This window comes from Festucalex cinctus, chromosome 6 (genome assembly GCF_051991245.1).
Source record: "Festucalex cinctus isolate MCC-2025b chromosome 6, RoL_Fcin_1.0, whole genome shotgun sequence".
NCBI classification, from domain to species: domain Eukaryota; kingdom Metazoa; phylum Chordata; class Actinopteri; order Syngnathiformes; family Syngnathidae; genus Festucalex; species Festucalex cinctus.
In genome coordinates this window covers 19,842,292-19,869,047 of record NC_135416.1, presented here as the reverse complement: position 1 = coordinate 19,869,047, position 26,756 = coordinate 19,842,292, and the positions used below count along the sequence as shown (strand labels likewise).

Below are 26,756 nucleotides of genomic sequence, written 5' to 3'. Positions count from 1 at the left end.
TGTGAGCGCATCTGCTCGTGTGCACAAATCATTGTTGTGCGTCCGCTCAGACACGTTCATAGCTCAGCTCACATTGAAACAACCCGAAGAAGAAAAACTTTGCGTAGGCCAGGATACAGCTGGCGATTGATGTGTGCATTTCATTTACTTTTGTACAGTGGTTATGAAAGAATTACAGGGGGTCCCTGGTTTATGATGCAGTTCTGTTTCTACATAACCTGAATTTCTACATTAGTCATAATCGCTAACCTATGCTAACGTTTGTAATAGCCATAATTTTGGTAAATAGTTGTATAAAACTCTCATAGGCTATTAATATAAAACAATAAGCTGATGGTCTGCTGTCCTGTAAAAGTTGCAAGTGGTGCAGGTAAAATTCCAACCATTTTTGTACGAGATGAAAGACACGCAGTGAATCATATTTACCGACAGGGGTGACAGCAGTATTGTCAGGTTTATCTGTTTGACATTTATTAAAAACAACAAAAAAAAGGAGAGAAGACACTCAGTTCAAAGCTCGCGATGAGAGGAACTGACTGATACAATTCACTACTGCACTCTCTGAAAAGATCCCCTCCTCACCCTCTCTTTTTATTTGGTTTCCACGCCCCTAGTTACATAGGTGTTGCATCCATCCATCCATCCATCCTCTTGACCGCTTATTCCTCACAAGGGTCGTGGGGGGTGCTGGAGCCTATCTCAGCTGGCTTTGGGCAGGGGACATCCTGGACTGGTTGCCAGCCAATCACAGGGCACACAGAGACGAACAACCATCCACACTCACAAGCACACCTAGGGACAATTCGGAGCACCCAAATAACCTGCCATGCATGTCTTTGGAATATGGGAGGAGACCGGAGCACCCGGAGAAGACTCACGCAGGCACGGGGAGAACATGCAAACTCCACCCAGGAAGGCCGGAGCTTGGACTCGAACCCGAGTCCTCAGAACTGGGAGGCGGACTTGCTAACCACTCAGCTACCATGCCGCCCTAGTTATATGACATCTTTAAGTAAATTTTGTCAATCATTTATGTACATTTTTGAAAATCCAAATATAGTCACCTTAGCCTAAAGACATTGCTGTAAAACAAATTTTCTTGACCTCTGTTCCTTAAGTGGATTTATAATGTAGGTCAAGTTTAGCAGCTCTATGCCATAAGCTTAACCAGTTCCAATGTTCCCCATATTGACCATCACTAGTATTGAATGCTGTAGGTCCAAACCACAACACATGTAACAATGTTTGGCTAAGGTGACCTTTAGGAGAGATGCTGTTAAAACCTTCTTGTTCAGTTCTCAGAGCAGCAGTGCAGAACATATTGAGAAATGCACATCTTTATCTATGGCTATAAGTAGGGGAAATTGAAAGATAAAGCACAGTATATCGTTTGTGTACCTTATAATATCTCATATTTTCCAGTGCTGCATAGTGTAGAATAATCCTGTTAATATGCCGTGGTCATTTAATTAAAGTGGAATTATTAAATTAGGGAATGTCTGGTCAGCATAGGACTTAAGAAGGGTGACTGAGTGATATTGAATATTAATGCACAAATAAAAATGAAGTATAGTTGGAAAACATTTTTAAATAAAAAATTGTAACTAATTATATGTATATTTCCAAAAGTAATAAAATCTAGTGACAAATACTGCGATTGGCTGAAAACCAGTCCAGGGTGTACCCCGCCTACTGCCCGAAGACAGCTGATAGGCTCCAGCACCCCTCGCGACCCTTGTGAGGAATAAGTGGTCAAGAGGATGGATGGATGGATGGATGGATGGATGGATGGATGGATGGATAGTGACAAATATGCAGCAAACATATGGAGGCAAACATACCATAAGTGCAAAGAAATTGATGTGTTAACTCACATAAATCAGTAGAACATTTGACAGGCTGCTGCTGCTGCAAAAAAAAAAATGCATTTCTATTTTTATGCAAATAAGATGACTTTCAGTAAATTCATCATTGTCTCTCCTCCATTTGCCTCATTTTACTGTATGTCACCAAAGAGTAAACCACTTTAAACGGAATTACATGTTTTCAAATTCATGCTTACTTCCTATTTCTGAACTCTCCATAGCTCAGACACTTCTTATTTGCACATTTGTAACACAATCATGATGGAAAAGGTCACACGCGGAAGCCCAGAGGTAAAAACAACAATCACTCATTTATTCCTGCTTATGTAAGAGACATGTAATGTCTAAATGCTAAATGGTTTGGAAAATGGATGGATGATGGTTTTACTCAACTAAGAAATTATGTGATGAAATATCACAATATTAAATTTAGAAAAGCTTTATTTTTTTTCCTGCATGGGCCTGTGTGCTGTTTGTCCACAAACTTTATCCATGCATTCTTTTCTTAGAGGCAAAATGGAAAAAAAACAGTTTCCCAAAATCCCCCAGTTCTCTGGGAGCTAATGACATGATATTTATGACTTCCAGAGTTTTATAATAATCATTGTCCCAAAGAACCAAATAAGTGTGTATCCTGTCCAGTGTGTCCAGATGAAAAGAAGAGATCATAGCACCCCGTTAACATCAGAGTCAGAATGTAATCCCCGCTGGATTGTTAACTATGACTGAAAACAACAACAGACAAACTTCGCAAGGCAACATTGTGAGATTCTAAATTATATAATAGGGCTTTCAAAATACCACCAGATGAATACAATTCAGATGTTGACCAAATTTGTATTTGTTGTTTGTTAATAAATTGAAACAAACTTCTCGGAATGACAGATGCCATTACAAGCAGACAAAAAAGATAAGATCTTCCTGTGATATTTCTTGAAAGAGGACATTATAAATTGATTTCATCATCTCCGCCACAGTTGATGTTTACAGTACAAGCCGCACACCTCATTCAAAGTGAACAAAACAGACGAGCACACTCAACCGCATCAGGATGGACTCCTATCAATTTGTCTCCCACTTCCAGGCCTTCTCAAGAAATATGATGCAAGGCTACTTGGTGGGAAGCGCCCATTTATTTCCCTGGTGTCTGTCTTGTGGGAGAAATCAATACAAGTGTCCATGCTGGATTCATCTATATTCTACTGTGTGAACAGAATGCCCTCACGGTGGGGGGAGGAAGATGAGTGGGTGGATTGAGGGGAAGGGGTGAGGCAAATTCACAGGCACGGTGGCGTACAGAAGGGGAAAAGTAAGTTAAAAACAGAAAGGTCAAAGAGTTAGGAACTTTCATGTGCACTCACACAAGTTGGAGAAACTATCTGCTTTGAGTGCCTTTCAGGGAGTGACTTTGTGCTGAACTGTTGAATGTTTTCAAAGTAGGCAGTCAGAATTTTCCTTAGAAACAAATAAAGACGACAAACGGTGTCGATTAGATTCATTTCATCGCACGTGAAGTTGCATGCGCTTGGACGCGCACACGCAACATAACAAGCACATTACCTGTCACTGAGAGGCTCATTCATCTGACAGGCGTTGGCCTCTCAGGGCAGGCCTCCACGTCGGTGCCCTCTCGCTCCTGTCATGGCGTGATGGATCTCTCCAACACTGGCCTGCCAAGCTGCCATTCAAGCCGACCTCCCTGTGGGCGTCCGTCAGGAAACACTTGCTAAGCATACTGTTGGTCTTATTTGCAAATAGTCACCATGAAGTTTCCATGTGCACACTTTGGTCTTGAGTGATTTAGCATGTGTGCACCTGTTTGCATGTAACTAGTTTGGTGCCCTTTGGGTGCACCTGCAACTTTCTGGTCATCTTACTTCCTAATTATACGATTGATTATCATACTGTTAGGATCTGGGTTTGGCTTGGGTTTTTTTGGTCATGTTTTCCTTGTTTCTCCTTTTCTGTCTGCCTTGTCAAGTCTTATCAGGTCTTCCTGTGCTCGTTTTCCCGTTCCCTTGTGTTATCCAATTAGCTCCCCAAGCCACTTGTGTCCTGTCCAGGTGTATCTTGTTCTCTCATTATGTGTATTTAGTTCCCTCTTTCGTTCAGTCTTTGTCGTCGTAACATCCTGTTTACTGTGCCTCTTAAGTTCTGCCTGTTTAGGTTGCTACTAGTAAGTTTATTTCCCAGCATTTGTTTTGCACTTTGTATTTTGTGTCGTATTTTGTTTGTTTTGAGTTTGAATTAAAACATGTTTAAGAGCACGCCTGCCACGCCTCCCTCCACTTGGGTCCACAATCCCTCGCCAACCCTGACAGAAAGACTCGACCACCCATGGACCCGGAGGGGGCAATAGCAAGACTCGTTTTCCCGTTTCTTTGGGTCCACAATCCCCCGCAAACCCTGACACATACACTTTTTTTTTTTTTTGTGGCTAGGATCTGGATAAGGACAAAGACTTAATATGTTGTATGTGCCCCCACTAGTTTAAACATGACATTCGGATTCATATTTTGTTTGTGGAATATGAGTTAAGCAGCCAATTCCACACAGTTTCATCCATCCGTCTCAGTGGGCGGCCATTTTGCCACAAGTGTTTGCTATCAACTAAAAATGACATCACAGTTGCTTGGGGCTCACAACCAATCACGGCTCAGCTTTAGAAAACAGGTGAGCTGTGATTCGTTGTTACCTGAGCCCTGAGCTACTATGATGTAATTTTCAGTTGACAGCAAGTGGCAAAATGGCCGCCCCCTGAGATGGATAAAAATGGGCGGATTTTGCTGCTTAATTCATAATCTACAAACGCAATATTAATTCGAATGCCGTGTCTAGAGGAGAACGTAAATAAAATAACCTAAAATGTAACGGATAAAAGCAATAAGTATTGTAAAAAATAAATACTCAGGAAAGTACAAAATACTGGGAAAAAAATACTCATGTACAGTTATGAAGTATCTGTACTCCGTTACTTCCCATCACTGCTTAGCCGAAGGTTAATCTTGGTTACAAACAGCGCACAATTAACTACTTTGTGCCCCTTCCAGTGCCAGCGAACCCCAAAACGTAAAAATTAGTCTTTCATAGATAGATAGATAGATAGATTGCTAGCTAGATTGATTGCTAGGTATCCTAGATAGATAGCTAGCGGAAATCTAGCATGTCCTAGATAAAGCTTTGTTATTTTTGTAGGGTCACTCAGCTTAAGCAGCAGTTAAAAAAACAAACAGTTTGCGTCATCGTGGGCGTGAACACAGTCAACATGATTCACAGCCAATGGAAGCGGCTACTCTCATTTCCTTTGCAATAAACGTGAGAGGCACGCAGTCCTTGACATGGCGGAAGCAGAAATTGATTTGCTGGAGTCTATGCAGAAGGTCAAACACGTAAAGTAGGTTTATGAGGAACTCAAAGCAAACCTACATGGGTAAATGATGTAAAGTTTGGCAGAGAGTCTGTGCTGTGATGGGTGCACTTGGAAGCTGTCTTCCAAAGCAATAGCATGTGTCCATGTGTGACCCTGGACCAACTCCCCGCTCCGCCATGTGCCGTGACAAGGGGTGACAAGGGTTCCCTTAAGTGAAAGCACATCGGCATTGTCACTTTTGGAGGAAACAATCTCAGACACCGGACTCCTCCATTACTTGATCGCTTCACCTAACATCAGCCTGCATCTCTCCTCATGTTGGTATCAACAACCGCCAGCTGGCGGCAGGCTGTGCCATGCATGTCTTTCCAGTGGAGCCATTTTGACAGCCAGTGTAGCTCATACAGCCCCGGCCAGCTTGTACCAATTTAATGGTGCCTGCTCTCATATGTAAGTCGCAGTCATGACCCAGTGACATGGACGCTAGCGAGTAGGCAGCTGTTCATAGCTTGGTGGACATTGGGAATGAGATTATCAATTTGACACTGACTCATTTGTTGCTGTAATGATGTCATTTTTTTCAGGTGGAGCCTCTGCTAAGACAAAGCAAAATAGGAATTACTTGAGAACATGATGAAGAGGAAATTAAAAAGATGAAAAGTCAAGTCATCTTTATTTATAAATATATAGCGCTTTCAAACAGCCTTAGCTGTCACAAAGCGCTTTACAGAAACACAACAAAACAAACATAACATAAATCATGAACAGCAATCACAACAATTTAACATTTTGTCAAAGTGAAAGAAACTTTTAGCGGCGTGACGTACCTCACAGTGAGACACTCGTGATTAGCTCACCTCCAAGCCAGAGGAGGGAAATCAGCACAATCACCTGCTGTTATGTTGGAACAAAATGCTGCATAAACATGATTTTAGCGGCTTGCCGACTGCTGAGGTGAACAATACTGTATTTTGTTTGATTGCCTCAAATTTTGGCAACCAAGCACTTCAGAACATCAAAAATACCAATTGAAAAACAAAGACTTACAGTATAGGTTGAAGGTTGGCCAAACCTGTTATGAAAATCCACTCTTTTAGTTTTTGTTTTGTTTTTTCGGAAAATGGATGATTGACATTCCTTGATATGTTTCTTCACCAAAGTACACATTAACTGCATCGCTACGTCATCTATTCACATTACATACCGATAGGTCTTCATTGACATATCCCTAATAACCAAAAGATATTCAAAATGTTTTTTTTTGTTTTTTTGGTGACTATTGATTCACTAAGCCTGAATTGATAAAGACAGTTGAATGTTAACATTCAAATCTCACCTTCTACTTGGAAGCTTTTTCTCAAGAGTCCCAGCTTTGGTCCTCCATGGGAATGACTTTGCTCAAAGACTTTCACAACTCCAAATAATTGATTTTCCCAGTATTTCCAGACCCTTTTTTTGGTCTGCTCACCACGTCTTACTCCTCCCCGCACTTTTTGTCAGGCTCCATTGACCATACAGATGATAGTGTAGACTCCGGCTTCAGTGTATCGGAACTAAGAGCTGAGGTGAGCAGCAGGCGCAGTGACAGGAGCTGTAAGATAATACCAGACGGATATGTACAAAGTGGGTCTAAGGCCTGTCAGCATTTTTATCACCAGGATGTCAAAACAAAAATCTTTTAAAGCCAAAAGGTCACCGGATGCGGAGACCTTGCTGAATGGCAAGTAGGCATATGCCAGCTTCCGCAATCAAACAAGTCAGGTTTTAGGTTTAAAGGCTGAGAAAGATGGATTGAGGAGATATATCCTTGTGGAGTCTTTATGGTATAGGGAGGGCAAGCGGTGGACAAATTGGGGCAGACTCTAGTTGAGGGGATCAGACACACTTGGAAAGAGGAGCTTATACTGTATTAGTAACAGTAGTTCTTATCCTGGGTTCGATCAAACGCCAGGGGATTGGTGAGTTTGCTTACATTGCTTGGCCGAGCTGTGCTGCAGGGAATTTGTTGCGCTCAGTAGTCGACCTGTGGCTGTTGTGATGGTACGTCGTGTGATTTCTTTATTGTGATTCCTTCATACTAACTAGACTAAGTGCAATGTCTAAGAAATTGCGTGGGAATGCTGAAAGCTGAATACTAATAGCTGAATGCTCATGAAGTAAATTGAAGGATAACTTCAGTGAAAATTACAAAGTAATTAACTAGTAATTACTAATAGTAGTAGTAGTAGTACTAATAGTAGTATTACTAGTAACTAGTAATTCTTCTTATTATTATTATTAGTAGTAGCTGCTGTAGTAGTACTACTAGTAGCTAGTTATTACTAATAATAGTAGTGAATGTGTCATTGAAGATTGAACATTGGAAAAGTTGATCTTTAACGTTAAATTATGCGAGTACTGTAAGTTATATGGAATCAGACGATATATTCCCTTTTTTTTTTTTTTTTTTTTAAAGAAAAAAAAAAAAAAAAAAGACGATATATTCCCAAGAAGGCGTGAATTTTTTTAACAAGTTGAAATTTGAACGGTGTAAATCGGAACTATATGTGGGAGTAGTCTGATGCCAAAAATGTAAGGAGAATAAAATGCAATAATAATAATAAGACTAAGTCCAATTTCTGGAGAAATTGTGTGGGAATGCTGAAAGCAAATTGAGAGATAAATTATGAAATTATAACCTCCTGGTTACTGGACAATGCGCTTTACCAACCGTGCCACAGAGCAGTATCAAACACCTGGTAATGATGATAAGTTATATATATGGAAGTGGGCGTGGAAAGTGATACTTGGAAAAAGTTCAATGACTGTCCCATTGAAAATGAATGGGGAAAAGTTGATATTGAATGTTAAATTGTTCAAATACTGTAAGTAATGTGGAATCAGAGGATATATGCCCCGGGAAGGGTGAATTTTTGAAGCTAGTTGAAATGTGAACAATGTAAATTGGAAGTATTATGTGGGAGTTGTTAGGTGGCAAAAAAGTGTGGAGAATAAAAATCACAATAACATATGTGGGAAGGCTTCAGCATTCCAACAATAATAAAGGTTAGAATCAACATAAGCATTCCCACAATAACTATGTCGTGCAAAAAAAAAGAAAAAAAAAAAGAAAGTGGTCATACAAATATGTGCAATACAAATTCACATGAATAACAGAACATATGGTGTCCCTCAGGGTTCAATTCTGGGGCCTCTGCTGTTTTTCAATGTATCTGAGAGTTAAGTCTGTTTCAAAAGCATATCGCTAGCCATGACGTCTGCTAGCCAGATGCTGAGGTGCAATGTGTTTGTTTGCAAAGCAGTATACTTCCTGACCATTACCCATTGTATCCTATGTGGGTACTGAATGTTCCTGACTGAAAATCAGAATCTGAATACCTGCTCCATTACACTTCCATCCCATTTGACGGGGCACAGCCACCTCAGCTATAATCACATATGGCATACAGTAAGTGGGCATTAGGTTTCACAAAGGGGTGACATGACACTCCTTGGACTGATATGAACTGGCAATGAGAGTCTGCCTGGGTCATGTCTCCGCACACTTGGATTTGAGTGGCCACAAAAGCTGCCAGTAGATTGTGTTACACATCAGCCTTACCACTACCCATCTTGTCATCATCCCTCATGAATATTTCATCCCGCTACCCTTTTTTTGGCCTTCTCATCATAATTTGCTGCACAATATACACCGCTGTGTTCAAACTTGACTTGAGCTTTTATTTATTTATTTATTTCAACACGTCATCACGATAGAAGAGTGTAGGTCGATGTGGACGTTAGCATTGCAATAATGTAAATGCATTAAATTTATTCATGTTGAAAAACAACAACAAAAATAATAATACAGACTAGGTTTATTTAAGATATACCTTTAAAAACAACAAACAAAGCACAATAAAACTTCTCATGTACTTATCCGTTTATCTAAAATAAAAATAAACATTTTAATAGACAGTACTTTTATTTTTTTTAAGAATTTATTTTTGCAACGCAAGATTCGTGGTCCAGTGGATTTTCACAGTGTTTACAAATGCAGTTGTGCAGATTGGACAGGTTATTATTTTGTCCTGTGACTGAGGCAATAAAAATTTGAAACAAATGTTGACGCTATTAGACACAGCCAGGTGTGGACAGTGAATGGATACTGTGTGTATTAATCTGATATTGTCCTCCAGAGTAATATCCTCAGCAGCTAACCTTGCAATATTAAGACTTATTTTTGAGGCCATCATCCAGTGTCCTCCAAACTTCTCCACTATATTCATACTTACTCATTACACTCTTGGCTGTGTGACATTTAAACTATGCAGTGGCGATACAGTACAAAAAAAAAAAGAAAAAAAAAAAAGTCCAGTCCAGTCAAAGTCCTTGAGACATGTCGTGCAGATAATTTGCTTTTCATATTTACACTTCCCCTTCACATAGGACAATGACTCAACAAAGTATGATTATAGCCTTCTACGAGTATATTCATGTCCTAGTTGAACCGAAAAGCCAATCATCTTTTAAAAAGGAGTGTTCAAAGTAAACCTGGTTATGGCCATGTTTTATCACCCACATGGGGAGAACTATGTAGGATTACATTGCCCCCTGGAGGCCACAACATACGACAGCCAAGTCAATTTTCGGCCAGTTCAATTTAATATAAAAACAAAGACTGGATGACAATTTCGCCTCATCTATCATATTTCAACCTTCAGCCCAACCAAATCATCAGAAATGTAATTATTCACAATTGGTATAATTTCAAGTGGTTTTGTCTGGTAGCGAATATCAACAGAAGGGTGACTTTTCACAGGTAAAATAAACATCAAATTCAGTCTTTTTTTTATTCAACTTTATCACCAGCTCTCTGAATAATTTACTGTTGAGGGTTCTCAACCTCCCATTTCTAATCAAGTAGCTTACACACACACACACACACAAGCATAGAACACACACATTTAATCAGTCATGTTAATAAATTAAAATCTGTGCCACTTAATTACCAGCACACTCACCACCCAAAAAAAGTAACACTAACAAAACAAAACAAAAAATCCAGAGAGAATCAAAATCAAAATGTACATTGAAAACTGAATTTTCATTATCAAAAAAAAAAAAAAAAAAAAAAAAAAAAAATCTTTAAATCACCTGACAGTCAAACAGAATCAACACAAGAATGTTTCTGTGAAGCTGTAACGTCTATTAGTGATGAACCGGAGGCACTGGACAAGTTTCATCAACATATTAATTTTCCAATTGCCACTCAGTAGGCTTGCAAATTTCCAGGAAGTTTCAAAGTTGGAAACTTTCCATGTGAATAAATGGTAACTTGATACTTTACAGAACTAACCTGAACAGATGCAGCATTATCTACATTACTGTGGTATATGTAGTTAATCAATTGCATTAAAATTTAACACGGGTGGGGAATCAGTAGTATTTCAATGCAGTGAGCGTATGAATACACAAAATTGTCATTACCGGTATTCTGTTTCTATATTGTCACTGGCGGGTGGAACCATACATCCAAATTTAACATTTTGTTTCACAAATCAAAACTTTAGGCTAGTCCCCATGTGGGTTAGTTATTTTTTATTTTACAAATTAATGACCAATCTCATGTGTTGAAAATCGCTCGCCCTGATTGACATTGTAGTGGTAATGTTTTTGAAGAGTGTCCAACAGCAGCTATATGCTAGTTTTGAGGAAGGCAGGACACATATTTCCATGATTTAAAAAAAAAAAAAAACAACAACAAAAACATACACATTTCAATTTTGCTTTCACGAAAAGTGTAGACTTAAATTTCTCACGGAAAGTTTTCTAAAAATTCCTTTTTGGAAGCCTACCACTTGCTGAAGAGTTACAGTATTTTATGGCTTGTATTAAGAATTAGAGTAACAAAATCTCACATACACCCCATGTTAATATAACTTTTTTTTTTTTTAAATAAATGTTGTGGCCTAAGATTTCACATGACATGCTGAAGTTCTCAAGAAACTTACTGACCCCAATTCAGACAATACCTTAATCAAGTGTTTTTAAATGGCAACAAATAGATTTAAGTTGACCTACATTAATAATACGTACATCACCAATGCTGTGAAAAAATAATAATAATTCCAGTGAATTTAAGAAACTGAACTTTTTTTTTCTTTTGGCGCAAAACATTACGCTAGATAATTCGCTAACCTATCGTAAAGTTGCATGCATTGATGACAACTTGCGATTGATGCAACGGTGAAGTGGCCATGAGAACTAGTGAACTATTCAAAGGTGCTGGGGGTTCTGTCTCATGTCCGTCGGGCCTTCTGCCTCTTGGCCTGACGTTTGGCTTCGTCCAAGGCGGCCGTCTCGCTACTAGTCTGGGCCATGTTCCTGACACCTTGAATACGATTCATCAGCTGCAGGAGGAAGGGGATGACCTAAAAGACAAGCCGGGATAACAGTAAACTGGTGCAGTTGAACATGTGGTTGCTCACATGGCGCTTAGATACCTTTTCATGGTTGTATGCTGCTAACAGAAGTAGCAGAGTAAGGGGTAGAGCAACGTAGGAGCCCTGGGCAACATCTTGGTCAGGCACTTTGCGCTGTAGGAAAACGCACAGATTAAGACAAAAAACAAAAAAGGCATCACAATTATTGGAGGGGAAAAAAAGTCCTGTCACATATCGCTTACAGTTGGGTTGAAGGTGAGGGTGATATGCTTGTGGTAACCAGTGGAAGTAAAGGAGACCTGAGGTAGAGTGAAGTCATACTGTGTGCGGGACAGTGTGGAGTACAGCATCAGAATGTAGCCCTGAACAGAACAATAGAACATCACATCATCATCGTCACATCAGGAATTACAGTCAAGGGGTTCAAGCTGGCAAAAGTACAGCACAATCTGACCCACCAGAAAGCATGTGGGGAAAAAAAATGTAGATGGGAGATTTTTTGGCTCATAAGATCTCCTTTTTACTGGTATATAAACACAGTGTGAACGTGCTCCAAATAAAACTGTGGTTGCTGTATAAATGTCCAATCAGTTCCTATACTTACTGCTTAACCTCATCAGGGTCACTGGTGAGCTGCAGCCGATTCCAGACAATTTTGGAGGAGAAAAGGCTAGACGTGGGTGTCATTTTAACAAATGACTAACCGATCTCAAATGTTGAAAATGGCTTTGTGCTCTGATGATGCAACGTTAATGGCCGAACAAACATGCCCTTTTTAGGCTCTCCTGAATAGTGACGATTTTGAAAGTACAAGGTTTTGGCCCGATGCCATCGATATGTTAAAACTGTTCTGATAGAAGCCAAAAATGTATTGTAATTGGGCCGGATGGCAGAGAATGAATCGTAATGCTGCTCTGGACAAGTCTCTATCATTCATATTTGAGCATCCCAATACACTTGGGGACAGAAATGAAAGATGATACCTCTCCATCTCGGTCCAGTGGGGGGAAATGGAAGAAGAAGGATTGGCCCAGTGAAACACTGTGGAGCGGGTTGTCCAAGTTGTCACTCCTGTATAGCTTTACCTAAGCAGAGGTGAGTGGGAGGAAAAAAATAAAAAATTGTTACACCTCGATGATCTCATACTTTTTTTTTTCCACATTAATAACATCAGACATTTAGATAACATTAATTTAAAAATCAGTTTACCGATAAAGTGGCCAGATGTTCTGGAGACGTAATGACGTTCCCACTCAGGTCAAACTGATTGATTTGTCGGAAGGCGATTATGTTGACTCCCTCGATGTCATTGCTGCCGACCTGAATAGGAGAGAAGATGGTGCAGAAGGTGCAGATGCAGCTTGGACTCCAACGACAGATAAAGCTACAAGCGAGTCACACGGTGTGAGAGAATAACAGACTTAACAAGAATTAAGGCCCTTTCAGCCTGGCAAAAGAGATTAGGAGGGCTGCACTTCTCAAAAGAGGACAAATTAGAACGTGAAAGGTTTCCAACTTGCAATGGGATTATCCATGCTTTTGTTTCGGTGTTCAGAAAGGAGCCATGAGATACGTCACACTCCATGTTCCCACACTAACGATTCCAATAATTTCTTTGTCAGAAATGTTGCAGTGAATAGCACCCAGAAAACCTTTCTATGATAATATGAAAATTATTTTCTTATATAAGAACTCAAACTTGACTGTGAGTGGCATCTTTGGTAGAAACCACAGTAATTTCATATGTACATTTACGGTAGATGAAATAAGTGAACCTTGAGGTCACAAAAATTTGGGAGCCATTCACACGTAGCCTGATCAATTCATGTGAATGGGTCCATTCAGTTGAATGAAAGCGAATCCCATCTTTCAATAATTCCATTTTTTTTTTTTTTTTTACTTTATTATATTCCGCACGTCGTCTTTCTGTAGCAACCCGTGTTGTCCTTGACTGACAGCGTGCAGGGTGCAGAGGCCCTAAAGAGGAACGTTGATATACTGAAAGACTCATTCACATTTGGCGACATGTACACAGCTCGCGGAAAAAAAATTACCACCAACTTCACATACTTTTTTCTTGTGAAAAACCCGCCCAGCAAAAATAAGCCCCATAAAAATTAATCATACCATCCACAGTATTACCGGTGTATTATTTTTTTGGGGTGGGGGTGGGGGGTGATAAAAATTTGAACTATATACTGCATTTATATGATATATCTATATTGGCAGTGGTCAGCTCAGTCTCACTCACTTAGAACCACAAAATGGTTGTGTGCGATGGAGTTTCATGCCATATCACACCTACATCTGTCAGCCAATCAGATGGCAGTGACGTCACCGCTCGATTTGACCTGCTTCGTAGAACCAGGTTAGAAGAGGTTCTGAGGAATGGTTCCGCTGTACCAGCACAACCGTGGAAAAGTGGAAAATATTTGGAACAGATTTGGCAATGGCAAAAAGTACCATAACTAGGTTAAGTAGACCTGTAGCGAATCCAGTGGGGACTTTCCAGTGATAATGGTGGGAAAAAAAGAAACAAGTAAGAAGCACATACTGATTTTGCCACCCACCTCTATGGCTTTTTGTTGTGGTAAGGCTCTCTCTATGTGGTCGTTGCCTTCAGCTCGTAGCTGAATCAGGTACTTGCAATCAGGCTGCACAATAATAGTAAATAGTTGAGTTAAAAGCTGAACAGCCAACAACTGATATTCGATCCAAAATAACAATTACTAACCAAAATACAAAATATTGAAGTGACTCATTCAGATGAAGCATGATAGAAACAACCGCTTGTGACTGCACAGGACAACTCTCACTGTTTATCTTACAAACTACAAAAAACAAACAAACTACCATGTCTTGTGCAGTGTCTGTCTAAAAAATCTCGAAATGTAACCTACAAGAACTTCAAACTTGTGTTTCACATTGGTAAGCAAAGAAAGTTAATTTCAGGCTATCGTGGCCGAATTTGCATTCAATTTGAAAAATTTATAAAAAATATTTAATTTATTGTTTTATTGTAACTTATATGCTCTGGTTTAAAAAGTATTAAATCCGAAGTTACTGACCAGTTACTACATAAATGCTGGAGTAGTTTTATTTTCATTGAATCCTTATAGTAAGTATGACAACATTTTACTTTATACGTTAGACTGTTCTGAGTCTAACTTTTGGCTACTGTGCCCACCTCTGGATGTATCCCAAGAGAAGCACAGTGGTACAATGACTTGTGAGTTTAATTCTATGACCAAACTGGTAACTCAGTTTACTTGCTTATTATCGAAGCTGAAACACTCATAAGCTAAGTTACTGCAGTAATAATAGTGTCCATATCGAATCAGCTTATTGGCATCCTTACCAGCAGACCTCGAAGTCTGAAGCGACCTTCCTCATCAGTGACAGTGTCCTCACTGTAGATGCTACAGTCTTCTTGACCCACCGCTTCCACGGCAACGTCCCTCTCCGCGTCGCCACTCAACGACTGCACTGCTCCGTAACAGCTGGGCACAAAAGTACAGGAACAAGAAAAGAATTGGACGGTTATCTTTTTTGGATCCGCTTCATGGTGCTTGTTATAGTCGAGATGAAGAGAACTGGCAGTACCTATACGCAGTCTTAATCCCAGTTATATCGATACTGAGGATTTGACCCTCTTCCACAGTAATCATCTGGGATGCCGGCTCAAAGCGGAATTCTTTCATCATGGGCTTGAAATAATATTTACCTGGACTCTACAGAGGATGAAAAGCAGACCACATTATGAAACAATTATTGAGTTATAGCGAGTGATTAAATGTTGCGCCAACCACTATACAAAAAAACTATTGGTAAAGTGGACGTGCAAAAATCTGACTGATTTATTAATACGATTTGGTAGTTCCCTACCAGGTTATTGAATGTGAGGAGGCCGGTATCCTGAGTTAACAGGTTGGAACGAAATTGTCCGCCACTTAGAGACAGAAGGACTCCCGACAATGGATTACCGCCTTCTGATTTGATCTACAATACAGATGCACAAAAGGAAGATCATGTTAATATATTAAAAACGTCATACTTGTTTGAGAATTGCAGCTAAAACGAATATATTAAAATAAAAGTATAGCATGACAATTAGCAGAGATACAGTAAAACATCTAAAAGTAAGGCTTGGATAAGAGATTTTAAACAAAGGGTGCAATATAACAATATATATTGTTGATAGATACAATATAAAATGCCTATCATATGACATAATCCTCTAACCTTGCTGCTACTAAGGGAATCCCATCTCTTTTCCTATGTTTAGTAATATTTGTAATGGATAAATGGTAGGCACACTTGAATATTAAATCTCTTTACAATAGCCTTTTAATTTGACAATTTATCACTAACAAACATCTTCTCATTAGCAGATAAACACCTTAGCTGTTTACAATGTGTACTCCTGAAAGCCTTCGGCCAATAGTTTTCAGACTGGATTTGGGTTCGAATTTCCCGCCCTCTGTCTGTGGATGTGATGTCATGTGTGCATTTTGTACATGAAGAAAGGTGTGTGCAGTTTCAGGCTCCAGGTGGAGGAGTGGAACCGTCACTTGCCTTCGGTGCCGGTTGGCGTGGGTCCCCACCTGCGTGGTTGTATGAGTGTGTGAAAACAAACAAACAATTTTTTTTATAAAAAATAAATAAATAAATAAATAAATAAATAAATAAATAAATAAATAAAATAAAATAAAATAAAATAAAATAAAATAAAATAAAATAAAATAAAATAAAATAAAATAAAATAAAAACTGTGTGCTGTTCCATTTTTCGGCCACATGCGGCAGTAGTAATTCGTAATTCAACTTCCTGCATTGAGCAGTTTTAAGCACTCTGTTGTGTTTACTTTTAATTCTTTGCAGTTTATTGCATTCCTTGAAATCGGTTGCACTAGCTGATATTAAGAATTATATTTATTAAATTAATTGTGTGGTCTAAATTAGAAATCCAGAGAAGATCAGAGAAAATTAGAATCAATTTCATGTAATTTTAAGCCAAAATATATCAGGATATAAATCGTTATCAGGATTTAAAATGACCTACATCAGGGATATAAAATTTTGTCCATATTGCACAGCTCTAACGGTGACAGCAGAAATCTAAGGTGAGTGCTGATTCATTTTGAATTAGTGCACAAAAATCCAACAGAAAGAGTGTAATATAATGACAATTCACATGAACAAAATCATACTCCAGAATTCTAAGGGAATATGTGTGCTGGTGTAAAAAGGGCTGAATTATGGAGACATAAAACATCTAATCCAAGTCTACCTTGAAGGTGATTCCAGCCAGAGCAAAAGCCTTGAAATCGCCCTGGGTTCCCTCCACTTGACTAAGGACAAAGCCCTCTTTACTGGCACTGATGTCATACTGCCTGTCGCTGTGGAGTGGACCCACACTGCCAAGACGTGAAGAAGGAATGTGGTCATGAGAACGAAGAACATTACAGAGATACGGCATTTGTTAAGGCAGTGAACAATTGTTCCCAGTGAAATAGATTTGTTATCAAAGCTGAGCTCCTATAAATGTCAAGGTTACTTCGGAAAAGCATCCTGGATAAACAACTTTGCCATACTGACACCTGATGGCGAACAATCAAAAGTCAACAACTACCGGTAATATCAAAACCTGGAATATTCTCTGTAATTGTCAGATACGATAAAGTTCAGTTGTCTTCTGAGGAAGTCAAATTGTACATTTATTGAGCTTTAAATATGGACAGAGTGTAAAAGTTGACAGATCAACTCAGTCACGATAGCTTATCAGAGGAGACAGTGCAACAAATCTAATGAGGACCCTTTCAAACAAATGTCAACTTGACTAACAACGGTTAGGAAAGATTGTTGGAAGGCACACAAACGTCTACAGGGAATGAATGTGCTGTCAATTAATCACACAGATGACAAGGCCAGAGCATTGACCTTATACAGTGATTACCAAATAGTAAAAGGCATGGGAAAGTATCCTAAGTAAGTACGTATAGTATCGTCTCGGTCACAGGTGTCTTAAAGTCTAGGAGAAGATGTAGTCTGCCACATAATTGTGAATCAAATTTGAGCAGATCTTACAACATGAAACCTGCCTTAATATGGGCAGGCCAAAAATCTGCTGAAAATCATCAGAAAACAAGCTTACAATGACCACTGAGTCTATTTTGAGTTTTTCTGCAGACATCATTTTTATGACCAGAATTATAAAGTGTCAATGTTCACAGCAATAGAAATTAACTTTAATTGGTTTTCTGCAACACAGCCACTGACACAAGTCTTTCCTCATATATAGATTTATTTATAAAGAACTTGGCCTTAAACCTGTTCCATATGAAAAGCGCCTTGTGCTTAGTGCAAGCCGTCGACGGTCTTGTACCTGTATGCGCCATTCTCATTGGTGGCCACAGTGATGAGTGGTGCAGCAGCTCCGCTTTCACTGATGGAGACCTCCACACCTTGCAGTTCCGGTGACACTTTGCCCTCCAGGAAGAGCCCTGCCCGGCCCATAATGTCCACCATGCGACCAGGACATGACTCTGCGGTAGGCGATAAATAAACGGGGAGTTTGAAATTTATTTGGCAATAAATAAATAAATAAATACATAAATCATGTTTTGCAATTATGACTTAACCGTAGCACATGATCTGTTGGTAAGGGGGGAATCAGCCCTCTCTGGCTAAGCTTGCACCGCAAATTACACATTTTACAAACCACCAGGCCCGAGGAAAAACAACCAACCAGAGACAGAACACCCTCACAACCCTCTCGCAGACCCATTTGGGCTTCAGGAGCTTTTCTGAAAATATGGTGTATACCCACTTCCAGAAAAAGTCTCTAAAAGTCATGCTACCAACGCAGAAGACAAGGATAACGTCAGATTGTTTACAGTGCTAATGCTAGCTTACTATTCCTACCAAGTGCTCCTGTTTTGCAGAAGCTGTTCATAATCTAATGATTTAGCATATCTCCGCACTTCCGTGATTGTAGGTCATAATGAATGCCAATTTTGGAGAATTGCCCTCTTGCATGTTTGTGAGATTTGGTCAGCGACTCTGGGGGTGGTGGGCGGTTGAGGTTTAATAGTGAAGAGAGGTTAAATTCAAATAATGCTAGCAATTTTAACAGTACAAACTCCCCTTTTAATGTTTACTGTATCATTATTTTATATTAAATTTATAGCATTTAAAAAAAAACACACACACTCACAGAACCTCAACTTCAAAAAGCTTCATACCTGATAACATTTGTGGGAGGAAATTTATTTGCCGACAAAAGAATCATACCTCCTGTGATTGTGGCCTCCACTTCAGGGGGGTAGAAGAGCAATTCCTTGGAGGAAGGAGTCACCGTAATTTTCTCTCCAGCCCTGCCAAGTACCATAAATATTATTCATAGGTCCAAGGGTTAACACTGATCTGTTACCTAATCTAGACAGATGTCCTAAATTATTTTAAGTAAAATAAAAAAAATAAAATACAAAATAAAAAAATAAAAAAAAACTCATCATTTTCTGAATAAACAAAAAAAAAAAATGCAACAACATTTAAGAATGTGGAAATGCAATAAAGTACCGGTAATAGATTGTTTTAAAAAAAATGTGAAATTAGTTATTTTGATAGACAGATCTAATAACGGAGGGAAAAAAAACTGTTACGGATTAGGAGCAGGCAAGCAGTGGAATAGCAATTTACCGGCAATTTAATGAGACAAGTGAGTTAATGAGACAACTATGGACATGAATGTTGAATGCAAAAGACCTAGCCCAGTAGGAGAACTCATAGTGGAAGGGGCCCGTCAGCTCATCAGCCTTTTCTTGGATGGGAGGACTATCATCCTTGGCGGCACCTTCATCTTCAGCAGCTCGCCGTTCTCGTTCTTGGCGTCGTAACTGTATCTCCTGCAGCTGCTGCTCCTGCCACTGCTCCTCGAGACTCCGCAGGGGGCCAAGAACCAACGCTGGCTCACTCTCAATGGATGATCTGACAGACAATGGAGAGACAATCAAACAGTTTACGATTGGTATTGAAATACTAGCAAAGATTACTTCATTCAATCATGTTAACCAAATGTGTAAAATAGTGTGACAGAGTTTTTATGGTACTTACAACGTATGTAATTTTAATTCTAATATTATGATTATGTTTTATTATTGTACCTAGCCTAGTGCAGTAGTTCATAAAGTGTGGTACGAGTACTACTAGTGGTAAGCAAAAGAATGAGTTAAAACGTCCAAACTGCATAATAATAATTAGCATAAACTCGTCCCAACAATTCTTACTTGATGGTGACTGTGACATCTAGGATCTTGTCAGTGGTGATGAGCCCCGTCATGTGATGGCGCACTGCAGTCAGAGTCAGGATGCTGGGTGCTGAGCTGTTAAGACAAGGTACCATACCACCTGAAGAAATAGGAAGCAGCTAGACGGAATTTTGGTAGTTGTACTTACGTATCATAGATGTAAAAATCTTGCTCAAACTGGTGGCAGGAGCGAGGGGTGACTTTGTACACGCCTGGATGAGACATTTGACAATTTAAGTAACCCTCAAACTGGTACATCACAATCTTGAGGACTTGATTTATTTATTTATTTTTTTAGGATAATTAAGCTAACCAGGCTTGGAGAGGCAAAAACGGTTGACTCCCTTGGAGAGATTGTAGATGCCCACATTCTCAGGTTTGCTGCCATCCTGAAAGAACTCCTGCACAGAAACAAACAGTGACGCTAACACTGTCGTCACATAGACTCACCATCTAAGCGTTAGTAGCTACTGACCAAAGTGATGGCGTGGGAGAGGGAGCAGCGTAGGATGTAGCCAATCTGTCGGAACTCAACCCCCACGATGTCAGCATCGACAACTTCGACTTCCATGGATTTATGTTTCCAACACCACTCCTCGTGAGAGATGCTTACTATTGCATGTAAAATAAAAATGGAAATAAGTGTCATAAAACAGAAAATACAGGACTTAGAATATTGTGATAAAGTCAATTATTTTCTGTAATGCAATTAAATAAGCAAAAATACCATACATTATGGATTCACTGCAAATCAACTGAAATATTGCAAGCCTTTTATTGTTTTAATATAGCTGATTATGGCATATTTTAAATTTGGTCTGAGGAAATATTCTAATATTTTAAGATAGGATATTTGAGTTTTCTTAAGCTGTACGCCAAAATCAGCAATATTAAAATAATAAAAGGCTTGCAATATTTCAGTAGACTTGTAATGAATCCAGAATGTATGGCATTTTTGCTTATTTAATTACATTACAGAAAATAATGGAATTTATCACAGTATGCTAATTTTCTGACACAGTCCTGTACTACAATTACAAGTGCATGGGGGTCGCACAAGCCGAAAACAAGGATATCTAAGCAAGTGTGAGAGCAATTTAGCTCTATTTGCATTAAGCAGGGTAGCTCAGTTAAACCTGTTACATTTCTCTATTGTTTAAATGAAAGATTACACTGAGTCATGATATTTACTTAGCAACCGCATCTATTGTCATACCACCGACTTGCAACTTGTTGCTCGGTTTTAAACCAACATAAAATGCATCCAGCTTTAGGACTAAGGATACTGCTTAATGCTTATGGTTCCTGACCTTTATATTTCCCAGGTAGAACATTGTCAAAGGAGAAGCTGAGGGTGTCACTGCTGCCTGTCAAAGGCAGAGACCTTCTCTCTCCTTGGCGGCTTACTGGTTGGAGTGTCACTGACAGGTCATCACAAGATGCTACAGTTCAACAAGAAAGTATGATTAAAAAAAATAAATCCACATTTATATAGTAATAGCAAAACTTTTCAAGAGGCAGACTTTACCCAAACAGTAGACCTTTCCAGAGACAGAGGCCATGAATTGAGTAAAAAGCAGATCTGTGAGGGGCTGGTCCACAACTGAGAACTCCAGAGCCTGAGGCTGCACAGCCAGGCCTGCTTTCACATCAACTTCAGGGAGGGACACCTACACACACACACATAAACAATAGGCTTGTTAGCACATGGAAGTTTTTTTTCCCCCCATAATCAAAAGAAAATGGATTCAGAATTCAGTGCAAAAGCTCCTACTGTCATACATGGACACTGTAGTCTCCAGGTTTCGCCTGAAAGCAGAAGGCTCCCTGGGTGTCTGAGTCAGTGATCCGGCCTGAGGTCTTATCTTGGCCCTGGTGTGTCAAGGTGACCTTGTAGCGACCTTGCTTCATGCCCTCGGGCAGGCGGCTGATAGAGATCTGTCCACATACGCTGAATCTGCAAGACAACAACATGGATCAATTATGGTTAGTGATGTGCTTCTCGGGTCGAATCCCTGAAGCGTGTGCCGAGTAATGTCAATGAGTGGTTCATGAACGGCGTGTCAATGTGTGTGTTTATGACGTACGTGGTGACGTTTGAAGCCCCACGAAGCAGGTGTACCACGTGACTGATTCAGGAAATGATTCACTATGTTTGAGTGTAGTTCGAAATAAAAGCGGCAAAGAAACGCTATGGATTCCCCTTCACTTTTTGTGTTTTCGGGTCCCTTATTGCGCTACTTTTTTTTTGCTTTTGGCATTCGATTTGACGAGCTTCTTTTTCCCTTGTTTGGGAGCACTTTGAGCAGATATCACCTCAGAAAGTAATGCACTGCAATTACGGTACTATTTTAACAGATTCCAATAATAAAATAAAATAAAATGTGACAACACATAAAATTCACATTTTTCTGTTCACAGTTGAAAGTCCCCTTCAGTACTGGGAATCACAGAAATATACGCGTCCAATTCTATACAAACTTGCTATCTCATATCGATGCACCCCTGCTTCATCAGTACCATGTGAAAGAGTTTTTTTCCAAAGCAGGTGAAATTCTCTACAAAAAAAAGAAACCGCCTGAGTCCAAAAACTTCGTAAAAAAATATTTTTAAATAAAAATGAATAAGCACTTTATTTTACCTCATTTCACATTTTCACTTGTTGCATAAGCGCAAACATAGACAAAGTAACACAGAACAATTCATGTTAAAACACTTCAAATATATATTCTTTTGTATTTAGAGCATGATTTACACCCCACCATTTTATTGCATGCACCAAGCATGTTATACATTTTTCTGTCCACATGATGGCGTAGTCGAGGAAATGAATCATCTTGAAGCCCCTACGTGTGTGAAGCATTTCACTGCAGGGCTTCACTGCTTTACGGGGCTTCATTTTGCCATCACTAATATGGTCTCATTATCAATATGTTGTATACTCACCAGTCACCACCATCAACACCAACAAACCAACACTTACACAATATAGTAAGATATAAAAATATACATTATATAGAAAGTAGCCTGCTATCACAAATATGCTATTAAAATATTGTCACTGCTATGTGGAAAACACTTATGTCATTGTTTGTCCTGTTTTTATTTTTAGGTTTTTGGGTTGTCTGCATTCAGTGTCATACCAAAAAAATAATAATAAAAATGGACAAGTGTTTTTCACACAGCAGCGACGATATGTTTTTACAAAATAGATTTTCTGAATCTTTCAGTAAAGGCTCTCACTGGATTTAAAAAAATGAGCAGGTATACCTAATAAAATGGTCCGAAAGGCTATAAACGTCTTTTTTCCCCCCTCTCCATTCACCCACAAATATAAAGTGAAAATCAATATATGCTGTTAAGCGTGTAAAAGTCTGCAGAGGCCAGTTTGTTAAATCAACCAAACATACCCGGCTGTGATGATGTCAGGAAGTTGTGGAGTGTTGGGGGCAATTTTCACTGTTACTGGCTCAAAGAACATAAGATCCTTGTGAACACGGATGGTGTAAGTACCAGCTGTCATGTTCTCCAGCCTGTACGAACCATCCTCTTTGCTGACAACTATGAGAAGGCAAAACCAATAGAAAGCCATACCATAACATAGTGACATATAAACACAATGAAGAGAAATAAAGCATGGCCTCATCTGACAGACTTACCTTTAATTTGATTGTTGATAGAGACTGCAGCATTAACGACACCTTCCCCATCAACACTATTTAGGACCCGACCAGTCACAGAAAAACCCATGACGCGAAAGATGGGCTACACATGACAAATGGAGGGGGCAAAAAGACCAAAATGAATGCAATATATTTGAATGTTAACTTGAAATTGAAAGAATATATGTCTATGTACCTCGAGCCTCAAACTGTTGTGCTCCACCTTGAAATTCATTTTGGAAGGTGCAACGTCAAAAGTGATCCTTTCTCCTCTGTAAAAGGGCACCTGAAGAAGATCATCAGTTATAAGTATGTTTTCAAATTAAAATGTTTTAATTAGGATTGGTTTTCAGTGAAGTCTTACCACGGTGTACTCCCCACTAGATAGTGAGGGGAAGGTAAAAGTCCCATCCTCTCTGGAGAGGGCACTGCACAGGTAGATGAGGGAACTTTCCCCGGAGTCTGCCCCCTCCACTGGAGAAAAGCTGCAGCCTTTCACATTCTGGGAATCATGACAAAAATGCAGTTTGAATGAATTTTGTGACTGATATACTTATTATGTGACCAATCATCGCTCGCTTTACCTCTCTTTTCACTATTGCTGAATAAAGCAGGAATGTGACCTCTTTCATGGGCTCTCCGTCACTGCGGACTTCACCTGACACGTCGTAGCCTCCGACCACCAGATGGTCAGCGGCCGGTGCATTGGCAGTGGAAATGTGCACTGTTGTGGTGCTCTGCAGGAAAAGTTGCAATGAAGGTCAGAATTTTTAATAAGGCTACATGGGACTTAGTTTTCGACACTCAGTTCAAGTAGAATGAAGCCTTGCATACTTCTCATTGATTGATAATTATTTCATTGACAGTAGGTTTAAACTCAAGATTATGTACTTCAAACAAATCTGATTTTCCGTGTTTATATAACAATGACATTATTTTCTATAGCTGCCAACCTTCTCCAGAATCCAGGAAGGATGTGATGCAATGATGTCATATGTTCCAGGGAGCACTTTGTGAAAGTTATACCTGTGTTACAAAAATTGCAGAGGAAAGAGAACTCAAATTTTATCAGTTCAGGATCACAACTGTATGAACTAGGCATGGGCTGATTACCGGTTAGACAGTTATCACAGTTTCAAATAGTCAAGGATTCAATAGTCGCTAAAAACTTTCTGTTACCGGTTAAACATTTTTTTTTTAGGGCTCCTCAAACCAGAGAACACAATTTTTTGGCTGCTTACAAAATAGAGTAAATGAACCGCCTATTTGAAGTTAATGTGAGGCCAGCACCTTTTTCTTTCTTGGCTGAGCAGAGAGAGGAAGGACGAACAGTTGAGCACAGATAAGGGAGGGAGGAGATGAAAGAGATTTAGATACTGAACAAACTCCAACACGGATGCCTTTTGTGCTGTTGATCAGTGAGTATTCTCCTATTTTATTTTTTATTTTTAGAAAGCACATTGTGCCAGCGGGTACTAGTTAGTCCCATGGGCAACATGAGAAGCCCACAGGTTTGTTCTAAAAATAGCACACCAGTGATGGGACACTGTAACTTACAAATAAAACATTAGACTTAAGTTAAATGTATTTAAACTTAACATGGTACACATTTCTTAATGTTCCAAATGTCCTATATTTTGTTTAAAAATAAAATAGATTGTGTTGAATGGAAATAAAAGTTTTTATTTAACAAATATTAAATAAAATAAATAAATAAATACATAAAAGATTTAATCCTGTGATACCGCAATATTTTTTGCTTACAGTTAACATATCAGAATCTAATATCGGTCCATGTCTAGTGTGAACTTGTGACTACCGGTAATCAGAAATACTGAAGCCACATACGCTCCTCCAGGCTGTGTAATGACAGATTGGAGTTTCTCGTCTGTTCCGGCTCTGATCAGTTTAACTTCTACTCCAGATGGACCAAGGAGATGGCCTTTACTCAAAACCTGTTTAATGAAAAAATAATAAAACATTTAAATGGCATCACGAAAATGTGTGAAAGTACCACCAGCTAATTTAAAGTTATTCCTTCCATATAAACACTTTAGTGAACAATTGTTTATTTTTCCAATAAAAAACAGATACAATTATTGAAGAACAAATTGGTAAACAAATACAAACAAAACCCCTCACCATTCCTGATATTGAAAAACCAGTAAAGACAAAGTTGATGTCCTCTTCTTTTTTACATATGTCAGTGACGCCATCCACATGGAGGTCCACACTGGTGGGCTCTGGTCAATGTAGAGGAAAACGTAAAAAAATAAAATGAGAAATAAATGACTATGTATTGAAGATATCTGTCCAATGACATAAATGCATAACTTACCAAAGCTCCACCCAAGTGGCGGTTCAATCTTCAAAACAAAATCTCCCTTTGCAGAACAAAAACGTGTGCATAAATAATCAACAAATAAAATAGGTGAATACCAAAGTGTGCATTTCCTACCTTGTCATAAAGAGGAATCGTAAAGTAGCCATTATTTGGAGCGCAGTCAGTGTGGTATTTCAAGGAGCCTTGTTTGGTGTAGAGTTTTATCTGTAAAAATGATAACATAAAATATGCAAATGCAGTGATTGTGAAGTGCTGACGTAAACGTAGGCGTCAGTTAGGAACAGTTAATGTAACTAATTGAGCCAACAGCTTATCGCATATAGAGGCTGTGAATGAGACGGTCGGGATTAGCTCATGTGCCTTGTGCTCCGCGTTCTCCTCTACGCTGATACATTTGAGTGTTAATAAAAAAATAAAAAGTTAGATCTACGAATCGATGTACCCCATTACATTAGTACAAAATGTAAGACAACGCCAACAAGCGACTAAAAAAATTAAGAGATAATTTCACTCACCTCAATCAATGAGTAATTGATTTCAACGTCGGACTTCACAAAGCCACCACATGCTACCACAATTTCATCAGAGGACGCGGCCAAAAACTGAGAATATGTTATCCAGAACAAGACCCAAAGGGTATTAATATCAGCACGAATTATAATTCTCAACATTTTTGCCAGACTGATCCACCGTCTAACCGTGAAACTGCACGCTGCTTCCGGTTCCGTACCAGCTGACTCGCTGTCAACGATCCACACAAACGCTAACACAGCAGCGCCTTC

The 26,756-nt window shown here is 39.2% G+C and overlaps 1 protein-coding gene and 1 long non-coding RNA gene across 2 annotated transcripts; both read right to left on the bottom strand.

Moving 5' to 3' along the window:
- Positions 1-2,976: 2,976 nt before the first annotated feature.
- Positions 2,977-3,734, bottom strand: LOC144021333 (uncharacterized). Its single transcript, XR_013284106.1, has 2 exons — positions 3,426-3,734; positions 2,977-3,320 (listed from the first exon to the last, which is right to left on the bottom strand). It is a non-coding gene; the product is annotated as an uncharacterized LOC144021333 (long non-coding RNA).
- Positions 3,735-9,860: 6,126 nt separating this feature from the next.
- Positions 9,861-26,744, bottom strand: nomo (nodal modulator). Its single transcript, XM_077524058.1, has 31 exons — positions 26,490-26,744; positions 26,089-26,178; positions 25,969-26,014; positions 25,773-25,873; positions 25,479-25,585; positions 24,584-24,656; positions 24,215-24,367; positions 23,995-24,132; positions 23,827-23,916; positions 23,628-23,733; positions 23,379-23,529; positions 21,751-21,925; positions 21,497-21,638; positions 21,279-21,410; positions 20,444-20,580; positions 20,282-20,369; positions 20,117-20,180; positions 19,948-20,043; positions 19,427-19,648; positions 18,953-19,035; positions 18,045-18,204; positions 16,950-17,076; positions 15,546-15,659; positions 15,264-15,391; positions 15,019-15,160; positions 14,231-14,314; positions 12,870-12,980; positions 12,644-12,745; positions 11,903-12,022; positions 11,721-11,813; positions 9,861-11,648 (listed from the first exon to the last, which is right to left on the bottom strand). The coding sequence occupies exons 1-31, from the start codon at positions 26,643-26,645 to the stop codon at positions 11,517-11,519; spliced, it is 3,663 nt and encodes a 1,220-aa protein (XP_077380184.1). The 5' UTR covers positions 26,646-26,744; the 3' UTR covers positions 9,861-11,516.
- Positions 26,745-26,756: the final 12 nt, after the last annotated feature.